This window comes from Amphibalanus amphitrite, unplaced genomic scaffold (genome assembly GCF_019059575.1).
Source record: "Amphibalanus amphitrite isolate SeventyFive unplaced genomic scaffold, NRLGWU_Aamphi_draft 000323F_arrow, whole genome shotgun sequence".
NCBI classification, from domain to species: domain Eukaryota; kingdom Metazoa; phylum Arthropoda; class Thecostraca; order Balanomorpha; family Balanidae; genus Amphibalanus; species Amphibalanus amphitrite.
Genome location: NW_024881818.1, coordinates 497,883 through 511,093, shown reverse-complemented (window position 1 = coordinate 511,093; position 13,211 = coordinate 497,883). Strand labels below are relative to the sequence as shown.

At 48.7% G+C, this 13,211-nt stretch overlaps 1 protein-coding gene across 2 annotated transcripts; it reads left to right on the top strand.

Annotated features, from left to right (window-relative positions):
* The first annotated feature begins 3,125 nt into the window (after positions 1 to 3,125).
* LOC122388460 (ras-associated and pleckstrin homology domains-containing protein 1-like) lies at positions 3,126 to 13,211 on the top strand. 2 transcript variants are annotated; one of them, XM_043379565.1, is made up of 5 exons: positions 3,126 to 3,279; positions 6,616 to 6,813; positions 10,065 to 10,196; positions 10,582 to 11,709; positions 12,039 to 13,211. In XM_043379565.1, the coding sequence occupies exons 1-5, from the start codon at positions 3,258 to 3,260 to the stop codon at positions 12,065 to 12,067; spliced, it is 1,509 nt and encodes a 502-aa protein (XP_043235500.1). In that variant the 5' UTR covers positions 3,126 to 3,257; the 3' UTR covers positions 12,068 to 13,211. The 2 variants fall into 2 exon arrangements, with proteins under 2 accessions (XP_043235500.1, XP_043235501.1); XM_043379566.1 differs by having other exon boundaries at positions 3,132 to 3,207.

Here is a 13,211-nt window from a genome sequence, read left to right as displayed (position 1 = left end):
CTTTACGATACAACAAAAGATTTATATACACCTGCTCTGCAGTATGGCCGCGTCAACGAGGAGCTAGCTATACAAGCATATGAAAAGCAAGCAAACACTGAAGTGAAAAGACCAGTTGGGCTGGTAGTGCACCCGAAGCATCCATTTTTGGCCACCACTCCTGATGGAATCGTTTCTGATGACATCATAGTAGAAGTGAAATGTCCCAAAAGTGCAGAGAACACTTCACTGGAAAGACTGGCTGCGTCTTCTAGTGGACTAACTGTTTTTTTTTTCTTGACGGCAAACTTGAGCTAAAAAAGAGTCACCAATATTACACCCAAGTTCAGTGCCAGTTGGCTTGCACTGGTGCTTAAAGTTCTGTGACTTTTTTGTCTGGACACCACATGAAACGTCATGTCAGCGCACAACTGCTGACGGAAGGTTCATCGCAAACAGACTGGAAAAAGTGAAGGCATTTTATGATGAGTGCATCGTGCCTGAAATGATAGATCTCCGCAAAGCACGATGCACATGCCGTTCCGTGAGCGGTCAAGGTATAGGGAGCCCAAGGGCAAAGACGTGAAGAAAAAAAACATACAGGATGAGGCGACTAGCCCTGCCACACATCTAACAAGCTGAAACTTTTTTTGTCACTCATCCCATCATGGCAAAAAGGGTAAAAAAGGGAGCGACTCACAACAGTGAATGAGACTTCGATGTGACATATCATTGGCTCAGATGTCGACCACGCATCAGCTAAGGTAATTTCAGCAATCGTGTCAAAACTGAAGCATTCGCTCAGCATCATGCCGATCTCATTTTGTGCTCCTTTTTCTGTATCAGTTTCGTGTCATGTACGAATGCAATATGTCAATGCATGCCATGGATGCAATATTATGTACCGGTTATACTGGTATGTTTTCATTGGCTTCGCTTCTGCACTGTGTCAGCAGAGCAGACGCCAAACTGGGGATTTATGTGTGATGCATCGCTGATGTACAACTACTGATGCACTGTTTTATTACTTTCCGTGAGTATTACAATACAGAGTAGTACTGGTTGTTGCTTCTTGGTCTTGAGCTTCACCATGTGGTTGCTATATACCGATACCACATTATTTGCCGACGTGTTGTGAATTGTGATCGCTATACAAATGCAGCTTCAGAGTAGGCACTATGCGATTGTAATATTACTGACGTATAGACAGACTGGCCACAATCAAATTCAAGTATGCCATCACAGTTCACATGCAATACCCATGTTTATTTAGGGGAGAAGGTAAAGTACCTATAGGCGCCAAGGTTGGTAGTTGGTAACCTGTGTATCGATATACTACTTATATAAAATCCACTAATCTCATTCAATCCACCCACCATCCGCATTTTCCTCCGACAACCCCGAGTTCGCTTCTGTTCCGGCAGAGTTTCACGGCCACCGGCACACGCGGGAACCCCAGACCGTAAATCACCGTGTGTTGACAGTCCCTCCCCGCCGGTCGGCGCGACTAGCGGGTTTTATTACATGGGGGAACGGCAGGGACCGAGGCGGAGACCCATACGACATCTAGCGGCACTCCCTTGAACCAACAAAACCGTCAAAAAGTGGATATGAATCGGGCTTAATTCCAGTCACAGTTCAGATATTTCTGAAAAGTAAACTTCATTTTCGTGTGAAGAAATGTTCTGTGCACATTTCTATGTAGCCGGTTTTTTGTTTTATGCCTCACACAAAAAATGAAAGATGAGCAAAGTTTAACTTTCATTTTTTGCAACATTGCAAAAAGAAAATGGAAAATCGGAGTACATAGAATTGTTGTCCACTTTGAGGAGATGCGGGTGCCATTCATTTTTTGCGCCTAGTTTGAATGACATTTAATGAATTTCGGCTCAAACTTTTCAGTTTTTCCACCTTTATCGTGCAATATCAACGTGAATATTGCACGGAATCAAACAACTTGTCCAAAGTAGGCTTTGTATACCCATGGAGCAGGTGCATGCCAAATTTGAGGCTAATATCTCTATCGGTTTTCAAGATATTGCCGTTTTTCACCTCCCATTGACTTAACAGTAACATCGCACCCTTAAAGGACCCTGGTCTAAAATTTTCACAAAATGTATAAAATTGATAGATGATAAGGTGCCGCCGTTTTTCAGATATCCGCGAAAAAACGCAGGGGTGGGGGTGGGTGTTCAAAAACCTCCCCCCCCCCTCCCAGCAGGGCGCGGGTTAACACACTTAGACCATTTGCCCCAGTAGTCAAAATTCCTTAGCCGAGGCCCTGATTTACATCTTGCTGTCATGGCAAGATGCACAATTCAATTTGAGGCAGGCATTGAAAATTTGACGTTAATGGGATGATAAGGGCGTAAGATATCTGTGAAAAACAAGGGGTTGGCGAAATTCCCCCCCCCCCCCCGCTTGCACTGTGCGTGCTGGTTGGCACGGTCCTGTCCCTTTTCATAAGGTTCAGGTGGCATCCTTCACCAATATTTTTGGCGCTCCTACACCCATGAACGCACGGTTAATCTCCAGTGAACGCACCGTAAAGTATGTATTAATTTAAATTCATGCACGGCTACCTTCGAATTAACGCACGGTTAATCTCCAGTGAACGCACCGTAAAGTATGTATTAATGGTCATTACTTACAGACTGACTCATTTGACATCCATTGCAAAACAAGTCACAGTAGTTACGTAGTATGTTTGTCACCCTGTTCCTTTATGCCCATTTTTATAGTGGGCAAATCTCGACGACTAGGGGGGCAATTCTGTTGAGTGCGGGGGCATTTGCCCCCCCAGTTAACATGTTAAAATAGGCCCTGCCATGCCCCCCCCCCCCGCCGAATGTGTTCCGCCGATACTGTACACACACTACCCCATCCAGCTTTGTTTTGTGTTTATATACACTGTGTGTTTTGTCAGCGTCGTTTTTTTTGTTTTGTTTTTAGCAGCAAAAGATCGACCCACGTTTTTGCTTTAGACGGTTCATCATTTTGCATTCAATTTATTTTCTCAATTCGTCGTTTATATAGAACATTCTTGTATATTCGTAAACAGCGATGATTTAGTGCTGGCTTCCCTTTATTTAGGATTTGGCAGCGTTTTATTTTATTTTCATCAATTTCATTTTAAAGCTCTTGATACTTAGACAAAACTGAAGTGACCAGGGTGCCTGGCTGTTTGTTTGGGACGGTATATTTGGCGTTTATTTCTTTTCTTTTCATGTAAGTGTTGTTGTCAATATCTCGAAGCTGTTAAACAATGAATTTTCATCATGGATAACTCATCAGCTTCACGTAAGATAGTGTAAATGCGGAGAGTTGTGCCCGGACTCGGGCGTTGTGCCTGCGTTATAATTGTATTATTTTTGTGTCGGTGTCGATTTTGTGGGAAGACAACTATATTTAAAGCAACATATTATTTAGTTTTTCTTACTGTATGCCTTTTCTTATCCAAAACTATCGTGTCATCAAAAATCGTCGTTAATAGCTTCCTTTTAAGGTATTTGTGGTAATGGCCAATGCTGAATCTCGTCATTGTTAGAAAATGAATGATTTGTGTCATGCTGCGAGGTTAACCTTTGCCCTCACTTATGGAAATAATTTTATTAATAGTCAAGGTAACATATCCTGTATAATCAGCAACTGTTATGCCGGAGGAGGGTGGGCAGTAGATATTGGGTTTGTTCCCGTCGCTCCTCTAACCTCCTCCAAGCTCCTCTACTAACCTCCTCTCGTTTCAAAAAATCGTTCCCGTCGCTCCTCCAAGCTCCTCCAAGCTCATCTTGGTTTCACATCTCACCACCACTATTTGCCTCCTCCCTCATCTCAAACGAAAGTTGGTTTTTAGGAGGAGGCTCTTGCGTAGACATATTTGGCGCACGTAATACGAATGTGAATTGTTTATAAATGAGATTTGAGGGAAGTGGAAATGATTTTAGTGATTGATGACGATTGGATATCTTTAAATAGTAATGTTTGATATTAATCTAAGGTCATTTTATTAGAAAGCGATTATTATCTCTTGATTTATGTTTGCGCGCCATAAATCGCCGACCGTTACAGCCCGCAAACAGCTGATTTCCTCGCGAAAATGTTCCCGTGGCTCCTCTGAAACGGCTCTCCTCCAAGCTCATCCAACCTCATCCGAGATTTTTTGGGAGGAGCGACGGGAACAGACCCATTAGTTTGCTGACCAGCATTTATAAATGAACATGTTTTACAGTTAATTTTATCAGTCTTTTTGTGTCTAAATGTTTGGATGAATAGAGAATGTAGCTATGTGAATATTAAGTGCATTAAGTTATTTGTTTAGCAAGTAGGTACGCCTCAAACAAGGAATAGTAACAGTAAATATGCTGCTACCCAAGCATGCTCTCTTCTGTATGGCATGTTTTCAGTTATTTTTGTTATACTAAATTGATTGCCTATTTTTATTATCCAAATCAAAATGATAATTTTGGTCATACATAGTAATTGCCATGATGATGATTCATATTACAGGGAGCACTTGGTTTTAGTAACTGCTGAAACAGACTGCATGCTGTACAAGTATTGCCTGCCTAAGAGCAAGAGTTTATGTATTGGGAAAGCTTGCATTTGTTTTCCTGAACTCTAAATGTTCTGTTCCTGCCTTAAAAGTTAAGAACTCAGTCGAGTGGGACAGACCGTTTCAAGCTTTGAAGGGCACATACAACTTTGACATCAAAAGTCTCTTGTTACCCAGAATCGGGCGATCATACAGTCTAGGTCGAGATCTATCCAACAAGCTCTGCTTAGCAGGGCTTGTTGGCTCTGCAAATCTGTCCATTCAAACATTTAAGCTGAAGTTATAAATAGGGTTTGCCATTTCTCCTTGTGATATGAGAGGATTATGCCAGCTCAACTTTATGGCTTTTGCATGAATCTGTTTCATCAGTAAAAATGTGTGGCTACAGGCGATACCTGTTGATTTGTCACATAGCAGGCTCAATTTGCAACAGGTGGATATACAGAGATTTGTAGAACAATGCTGTACAAGGAAAAGCATGGATAGGTGATAAGAATTGAATTGATGTTTTCTACCCACAACATAACACTACTGTGATGAGTGTTTTTCTTGTTCCAAACAGAACACTGTATTCTCACCTCTAAGCAATTTTTTCAGAAGGCATAAAGGAGCTTCATGAGGCATCTGCTATTTAGTTTAGAGAGTTGAAAATGATTTATTATTTGTTTTGTACTTTATTGAACTCCACACTACTTTATCCAACTACATTAATTGCCAGCCCATTTTGGCTGTTATGCTAGCAGCCACTAATCATTGCTAGAGCTAGTCATCAAGGAATGATTTTAAGTTTATTAGGGCTCAATATATGTTGCAATATTCAGTTTGCAGAAACCTTCAAGCAAGTTAGTCCAGTGGGTGCTGAATTATTGAGCAGTCAAGTGTTTCAGATAACAGATATTTTCCATCCCAAGAAATATTTTCTTTGTAGGTACAAAGTATACAATATGGGAGTTCTGAAATTTGTGAACCTGTGGTTTACATGGTGTTTCTATATACCTAGCTGATATTTTGTAATATTGAACTCACAATCCACCTGCTTAATTGTAATTGTTGTGGTGGACCTTTAACCCCAATTACCTCAATAAAGCGTGTACGATCCTGGATTTGCTACACCTATGTTTTTTCAGTTGTTTACTGTTCAGTTGATGTGTTGTTGCTGGTGTGTCACTTGCACATCGATTCACAATGGTCTTCTCTACCCCACTGTAATATAACCCTTTCTACTTCTTAGCCACCCCTAGCCCCTCACCATTGCTGCAACTCTTCCTTTCTCACATACAATACCTACTTCCATGCTTGTGTGCAGTGGATATATAATGGCAGGGACCAGGGGCATGGCATATTTGAACACATCCATGACCATGGCATCCAAATAATGATAATCCTAGGTTATTTTTAATGGAATATATAGGAATGCCAGTACTCTCGTGTAGTATGTACTGTAGTAGTATACTGTATGTTCTGCCTTCCTTGGTCATATGCTCAACCAAACACACACTGTTGATAGATGCTGGTCTGGTACAGCACTTGCATCACATGCCATCCTATGTAGTGCCTATAGGCTTTGCTGCTCAGTTGCTCTGGCTAAGCCCATCCAGCCCTGCCAATCTCTTGCTGTCCTGCCAGCTCCAACTGAATCCTTCCACGCTGTTAAATTCGCTCCAGTCAACTTCCTCTCACCAACTTCAGGCCCATTGCCTTTCTGCCAGTGGGGACTGACTCCGACCAACTCTGTCTCATCTACTGAACTTTTTTTCTGGCTAAACCTGGCCCTAATCCGCTACCCCGTCCGCCCGTGACGGATCCACCCCGCCCAGTCAGTGTCCGTCCAGGTCTTATCCCCTGTTTGAATAGCCCTGACCCTTGCCTTCTGGTCTTCAAACCTCTGACCCTATCTGGCCCTTTCCATTTCCTGTCTCCCCAGCCCCAGCCGATTCTGTCTGACCTGCCCCGCTCCGCCCTGCGTCTGTCTGTCCCAGGATGGCCCACCCCTTTGTCGCGTCTCCCCATGTCTCTGACCCATCCTGTCCCTGTCCCATATCTCGTTAGTTTTCTGACCGCCCGCCGCCCCTGTGCCTCCGCAGGTGATGCCGTCGCGTACATGATGAAGGAGGAGCGCGCCGTGTGCGCCCCGGTGGAGACGATGGCCGCCGACGGGCTGACGCAGCTGCCGCCGCCGCCGGCCGTACTCTCGCCGGCGCCCTCCACCACCATGTCACCGCCGCTCTCCGAGCCCGACCACCGGGCCGAGCACGGCGGACGGCTCAAGTTCTTCGGAAAAGGTGCGACCGGCGGACCGGGTCTCCGACGTCAGGACCCCATACACACGCACCCTTGGCACTTATGCTGATTATCTGGTCGTGGATGGGATGGCCTGGTGTCTAAAAAGATGCATTGTAGTTTATTTATTGTTATGCATAATGGTGGAAGAATGATCAGAAAGACTTACCTGAACTCTCGTAGTCTTTTTTTGGTAAAACAGCTGCATTTTGGCTACTTATGCAGCAGCTGATTTCACAACTTTTTTTTTAGAACTATTGCAGTCATTTGCCGACGTTTTATTTTCACTACACACTTGTGAGCTTTTATATGCCAATGCAGCAATTAAATATACCATCCTCGCATATTTTCGCTGTCAAAATTCCAGCCTTGCACAAGACATATCCAACGTTGGCATAATGATAGTGCGTTTCCGTTGCCCTAGTTTGTGCGGGTACAAATGACTGTCCATATGGCTTCGTTCCGACAATTGCCCAGTCCCGGTTTTCGGTTAGGCATTTCATGCTGTTTGGTGCGCTATCCCGCCGCTGTATCAGCCCGTCTGTAGCTGCCACCTCGCTCCGTCTCGGCGATGGCCGGCTGGCCGGTCGGCCGGGGCCTCACGTGCTGGCCGTCAATTTGGCGGCGCGTGCTGGACACATCCCACCCCTGGCGTGCGAGACTCGCATCGATCAGATCTGCGGCCCACCGCCGACGCGACAGGTCGCCAGACAACGCTCAGTGGCCGCTGTGGCTGCTCAGATGGCTATAGCACGACAGGAAAAGCTAATTTTGCGGGAATTGTCTGATGAAGATATCCCAGGCCAGTGACAATTTCAACGAACTTGATCCGCGAGCATTTAATGCTAGTTTCGATGCAATACAACCATTCGTGGCATATTGCTGGTATATATTTGAGGCTGGCTTGCATGTTGTGGTTCACTTAAGGCATTCCTCGGTTATGTGACTGACGCTTCAGAAACCCACTGTTTGTGGCCGCTCGGTAAAACTACCCAATTATCCATCTGGGCCGAGTCCTTCCTTCTTTGAAAGTAAAGAACAGATATATGCTCGGCCTCAGCGACAGGGTCAAACTGGCTTATCTTATTGGATATCTTACTGGAAATATTTCTGATCCCTCTGCACTGCAAATAATCATGAACCGCCTTGGAGACCAAGGTTTTTGGTGAGGTAGACTGAGATCTCTGTTTATCCTTCACATTCCATTGAAGAGTAAACACAATTCCTTCGCAAAAATATTACATAAGCTCCTCCGAAGGAGACGATCGGGCACAGGCACATTCTGACTCTAAGCACCGGTGATGGACTTTCCAGTGGGTCCCGGACAGCTGCATGCTCGCAATTGATGGGCGTTATTGATGCCACTGTTGACGAGTTCAATGGTATTGTCTCGATTTTTGGGTAGTCGCTGCCCGCGTCCACAATAGAATAGAAGTTTCAGTGCAACTCGCGTGTGCCAATGTCCGTCCATGTGTTCAGCTCGTGCGGTTTTAAACCGCAGATGGCTGTGCACTGGTACCTGATGGAATGCGCTCCGAAAGTGATGATCGTTTGGGATAGGTTGGCGTGAAGCTGGAACTATGAATTGTGTTTGGAATGTGACTTGCTATTGTGTATGCCTGCGTGAATTTCTTTGTAGGTCTTCTCATTTATGCGTTCAAGTAGATATTTTTTTTAGGGGAATATTTGTTTCTGGTCCCTAAAAAGCTGTTTCTGGCACCTAATTGCTTATCAGCCCCAAAATGCTTATTCGACCCTAATATCTGAATCTGGCACCTAATTGCTTCCACACAGCCTAAAGTTGCCAGATCGTCTAGTTGAACTCCGTATTTGCTGTTTGCTGATTCAGCACCAAAACCAAAACATCCAGCACCTATTTTATTCCACGTTTGCCTACCTAATTCGCGTAATCTTCCTGATTTTATGTATCCTAACAAACATGAACGTTGCATTCGGTGATGTCAAGTGCCATTTTCGCCAGTGGAGATAATGATTAATGCCATTTCTAGCCAAAAGAGAATCACTAGCCAGCTATGGTGCAGCATAGCAAGACGCTCCTATACCAGCCCGCTATGTAGAGATTATTGCACCCTCAGCCATTTTAACGTGAAAAGTTTGGATCACGTCACTTCCAGCCAGGCTCTCCGGTCATAAACTGGAGTAAAGCAAAATGTCAACTCTGAACAGACATGCCACGCAACCGGCCCTCTTTTCAATATTATTAGCTTTCTGCAATCATCGTCAGACTCCATCTCGATCAAACGCAGCATCCGGTTTCTACAGGGGCGTTTGACTGACCGGCCACACAATAACCAAAAACAAAATCAAAGCTTCATGCGCACATAAGTAAGAAACGGATGAAAAAGGCACAACCACGGCACAACTCTCCGCGGCAAACAACGGACAATGTCCCACGCAAGATCCCGCGTTTCTTCAGCGGCCTTGAAAGGAATGAAAACATTACATTTCTTTTTTGGAGCTATTTAATGACGTCAAAAAATACAATACCCGTTTTAATGGTCAAAATTGTGACAATTACTCACAAAAATGTTTCCCTTTAAGCATTACAAATAAATACTTTTAAATATTTAAATGACATTGCTTTTTCAAACAGATCAATATTATTTGCTTACCTAACGTCATATACAATGCTGAGATCACTACGGGGCTGTCTTAGAGTGTAGCTGCACTGGCAACCTTTAGGCTAGACTCCAGGGGTCATTATACCAGAACAACATGATTCTTCCAGCCAGTAGTTCATTTTTCTACTAGATTGGTGCTACGCTCAGCATTTAGGTGCCAGATTCAGAAAAAAGAGTAAGGCGTACCGATGAATAGGTGCCAGAAACAGCTAATTAAGGTCATTTTCCATGATTGGTGCTGGTATCCACCAAATAGGTGCTGAGGACCAATTTTGGGGCGAGTCAGCTTTTAGGTGCCAGAAATAGCTTTTCTGGGACGCAATTAAATGGCGTCCTTTTTTTACGCATTTTTTCATTGACACTGAACAGCTAGGTACCAAGTGTAAATGTTTTGTTGTTGCCACAATATGCATGGTCCCGTCCATGTCATCCTGTCATTAACCACGGCTGCCGTTTTACATCGAAGTCGTCTGTGTGTGTGTGTTGGGGGGGGGGGGGGGGGGACCTGCCCACCGGACTCTTTGTCGACGTTTCCCCAGCCCTTACCAATGGCACCGTATCTGTGTGTGGGGTCGCCGCTGGTATCTACCTCCGTCCGGTCTGCGTTACAGACGGCCGTGTCGTGCTGGAGCTGTCACACAGTTCGGACACGTTCGAGAAGCGCTGGGTGGCCGTGGCCAGGAAAACCTACTGGACGCCGCCCACCGTCAACGCGCGCATGGAACAGGTGGCCTCCTTCAGTGGTACGTGCCCAGCTCACCACGTCTGTGCTTTTCGTGTGGATGGGCGAGGTGGCCCACAGCTCACTGGCTCGGGATGGGTACACTGCTGTAGTTTAGCTCGCCTCTCTTGCTATGTTGTTTTCTCAACCCCTGCCCAATTCTATGCGCTATCAAGTTGCAACTCCGTTGGGTTTTGCTTTAGAATGCATTCTTTACATGTGTAGCTATCCATTTTTGTTGTTCATTTCAGAATAAGTTATTTCCTGTTTGGCGCAGATGTGCTACCTACGGCTCGCTCGTGCGAACAATTCATGCATATGATGCCGCATAGCTCGGCATTGAGTCACCTGTTGAATGCTATCTGTAGCAGAGGTGCCCTCTGACACGAGTCTTGCTGTTTCCGCAGACGACTGCTCGTCGGTCCAGTCGTCTCCGTGGCCGGTGGATCCATACCGGCGGAAACAGGGGGCTCCGCGGCGACGGTCCAGCTCGGGCGGCACCCTGCAGCAGCTCGGCTGTCCGCCGGCGCTGGCGCTCTGGCAGGCGGCGGCCGGCCGCGCCCGGCTCCGGCGCCTCAGCAGGAAGCCCACGCTGGCAGCGTTCCGGCCGCCGCCGCTGTCGCCGCCGCCGGTGGCCGAGCGCCGACCGCGGAGGAAGCAGAGCCCCCTGCCGGCGGCCGGCCGCGCCGCCACGCTAGAGTCGCTGGTGGGCCGGCTGGCCGACCGACGGCGCCGGCCCGTCGTGCGGCCCACGCAGACGGTTCGGATTCGGACCGGTAAGGCGGGTCCGTCCGCCTGGCAGACGTCCCCCAGGAAACGGCCGCACGCTGGCCGGGAGACGGGCGCCGCGCGCTCGACGCGACCGTCCCCCGGCCCGTCGACCTCGTCTAGCGCGGCCGGCGCGGGCCTGAGCTCGCCAGGGACTCTCCCCGGCTCGGCGGCGGCGCCGACTGTGGCGGTCAGTCCGGCGGCCTCCGAGCCGCGGGAACCGCCGCAACGAAACGGGCGCGGCACGGCGCCCTGCTCGGCCTACTCAATAGACTCACTGCTGGCAGCGCCGAGTGCGCGGAGCCCGGCCCGCCCGTCACCCCGGCCGCCGACCGCGCCGCCGGCGCCGCCTCCAGCCAGCGAGCCGCCCGCTCCGCCGCCGCCGACCTCGGCACCTTCCTCCGCGCCGCCGCCGCACTCTGTGGCAGCGTCCGGCGCGTTCTCGCCGCTGGCGTGCCACCAGTCGCGGTACATGCAGTACCTGCAGGCGGTGTCGGCGTTCCGCGGCCTGGAGCACCTGGTGCCGGCGGCGCCGCCGCTGCCAGCCGCCTACCCGGCCTACCCGCTGGTCTCGCCACTGCTCTACTCGCAGCTCAGCCACCCGACGGTGCACCGGCCGGCGCCGCTGCTGGCGCGGCCGGCCAGCCCGCCGCCGCCGCCACCGCCGCCGCCGCGGTCGGCGGCGGCGCGCCATCAGCTGCCGAGTCCCGCCCACCAGGCCAGTCTCCACAGTCCGGTGGTGGCCGCCGCGCTACAGCCCGAACAAGGTGAGGCGGCGTGCAGCTGAGCTGGGCAGGGGCGGGGACGGAATAGTTGATAGGCCAGTGATAGCATCGCATTTTTCATCTGAAATATGATTTTATTTTCTCATCCTGACCTCTCCTACCATTTATGGGGGATGATTTTCTTTCCCGTATTGGGTAGGTACCGATGACAATCTGCCAAAATCCAAAAAGTTATAATACTAACAATGCTCATCACAGTCATCAATCATATTTGTTCTCAAAGTCCAAAAAAGTCGGTGATGCTGTCAGCTGCATCCATTAGTCGTGATGACGAGTCCCAGCGTCTGACTCCTTCTGTCCGTCTGTTTCAGACGCGCCGCTGAACCTGTCGCGCAGGTAGCAGTCGGTGGCGTCTGTTCCGCTGTGCGGCCGACCGGCCCCTCCGCGCCGACCGGCCGCCGAACCTTCCAACCTCGCCGCGGAGGCCATCTTGGTGCTGGAGAGGAGCGCCGCCGCGCGGCGCGCCCTACGTTTGTTGGTCTGTTGGAGAGGGTTTGGAAGACTCGGCTGGTCCCAGAGCAACACTTCACAAAGCGAGAAAGTGAGAGGGAGATTGGCGTGAATGAGTGTATATTAGAATCTGGAAGGCAATATGGTTTTCTCGCTCAGTCTCGGCATAATTTCTTCCTTCGTTGCTGCCTGTGATCTTGGGGCCCGTTCCGTGGTGGGTGGCGGGCTCTCGGGACCTGAGCTGGACGCCAGTCTGCTCTCCGCTGGTGTTGCCGTCCGTCCCGCGGCCCGGCCCGCCGGCACGCTCTGCGCATGCGTGCACCGTGCTCCGCCAGGCGGCGCTGCGGTCGACTCCGTCCGCCGGCCCTCGGCGCTCTCGTCTCTTCACTCCGGCTCGTCAAGATCTCAGCTAATGCCTCCGTATGTGATATGTCTGGACAATCGCACCATGGGGCCGGCCAGTGGCCCCCGCGTCGCATCGGTCGACCGCCCGGCCGGGCACGGCTCCCGGTTTTGATAGAATCAGTTTTATGTTTTGTTGTTTCATGAACTTGCGGCGCCTACGATGTGTTGTTCAGTGTGTTGTTTTGTTTCGATGAAATGTTGTTGTCGCGCTGCAATTGGTGCGTGACTCATGCTGATGACAAGTGTCGCATTCGGTTAGAGATGTGTTATTGTTTCTCATCTGTTCGTCATCCCGGCGTTCGAGCTTGCTGCCACTGCGTTGTCGAGTTCGTTGCGCGCTGGATCACCTCGGACCAACAGATGCCGCCCCACTGCTGGTGCCTACTGCACCCGCCGTCTCCAGTGCCTTAGCGAATTTGTTGGCGTATTGTACTTCCTCCGAGTAATGCTCGATTTATAAGCACCTGTGCCAATGGAACGTCGTAAACTAGAACATCAAACAAATAGATAAATGACATTTCGTATTTATTTTGCTACCAGATATTCATAGTGCAAGTCTCCACGAACATGTTTTGTACTTGAATATATGTAAATATTCACATGATCGCGAATACATCAGTACAACGCGA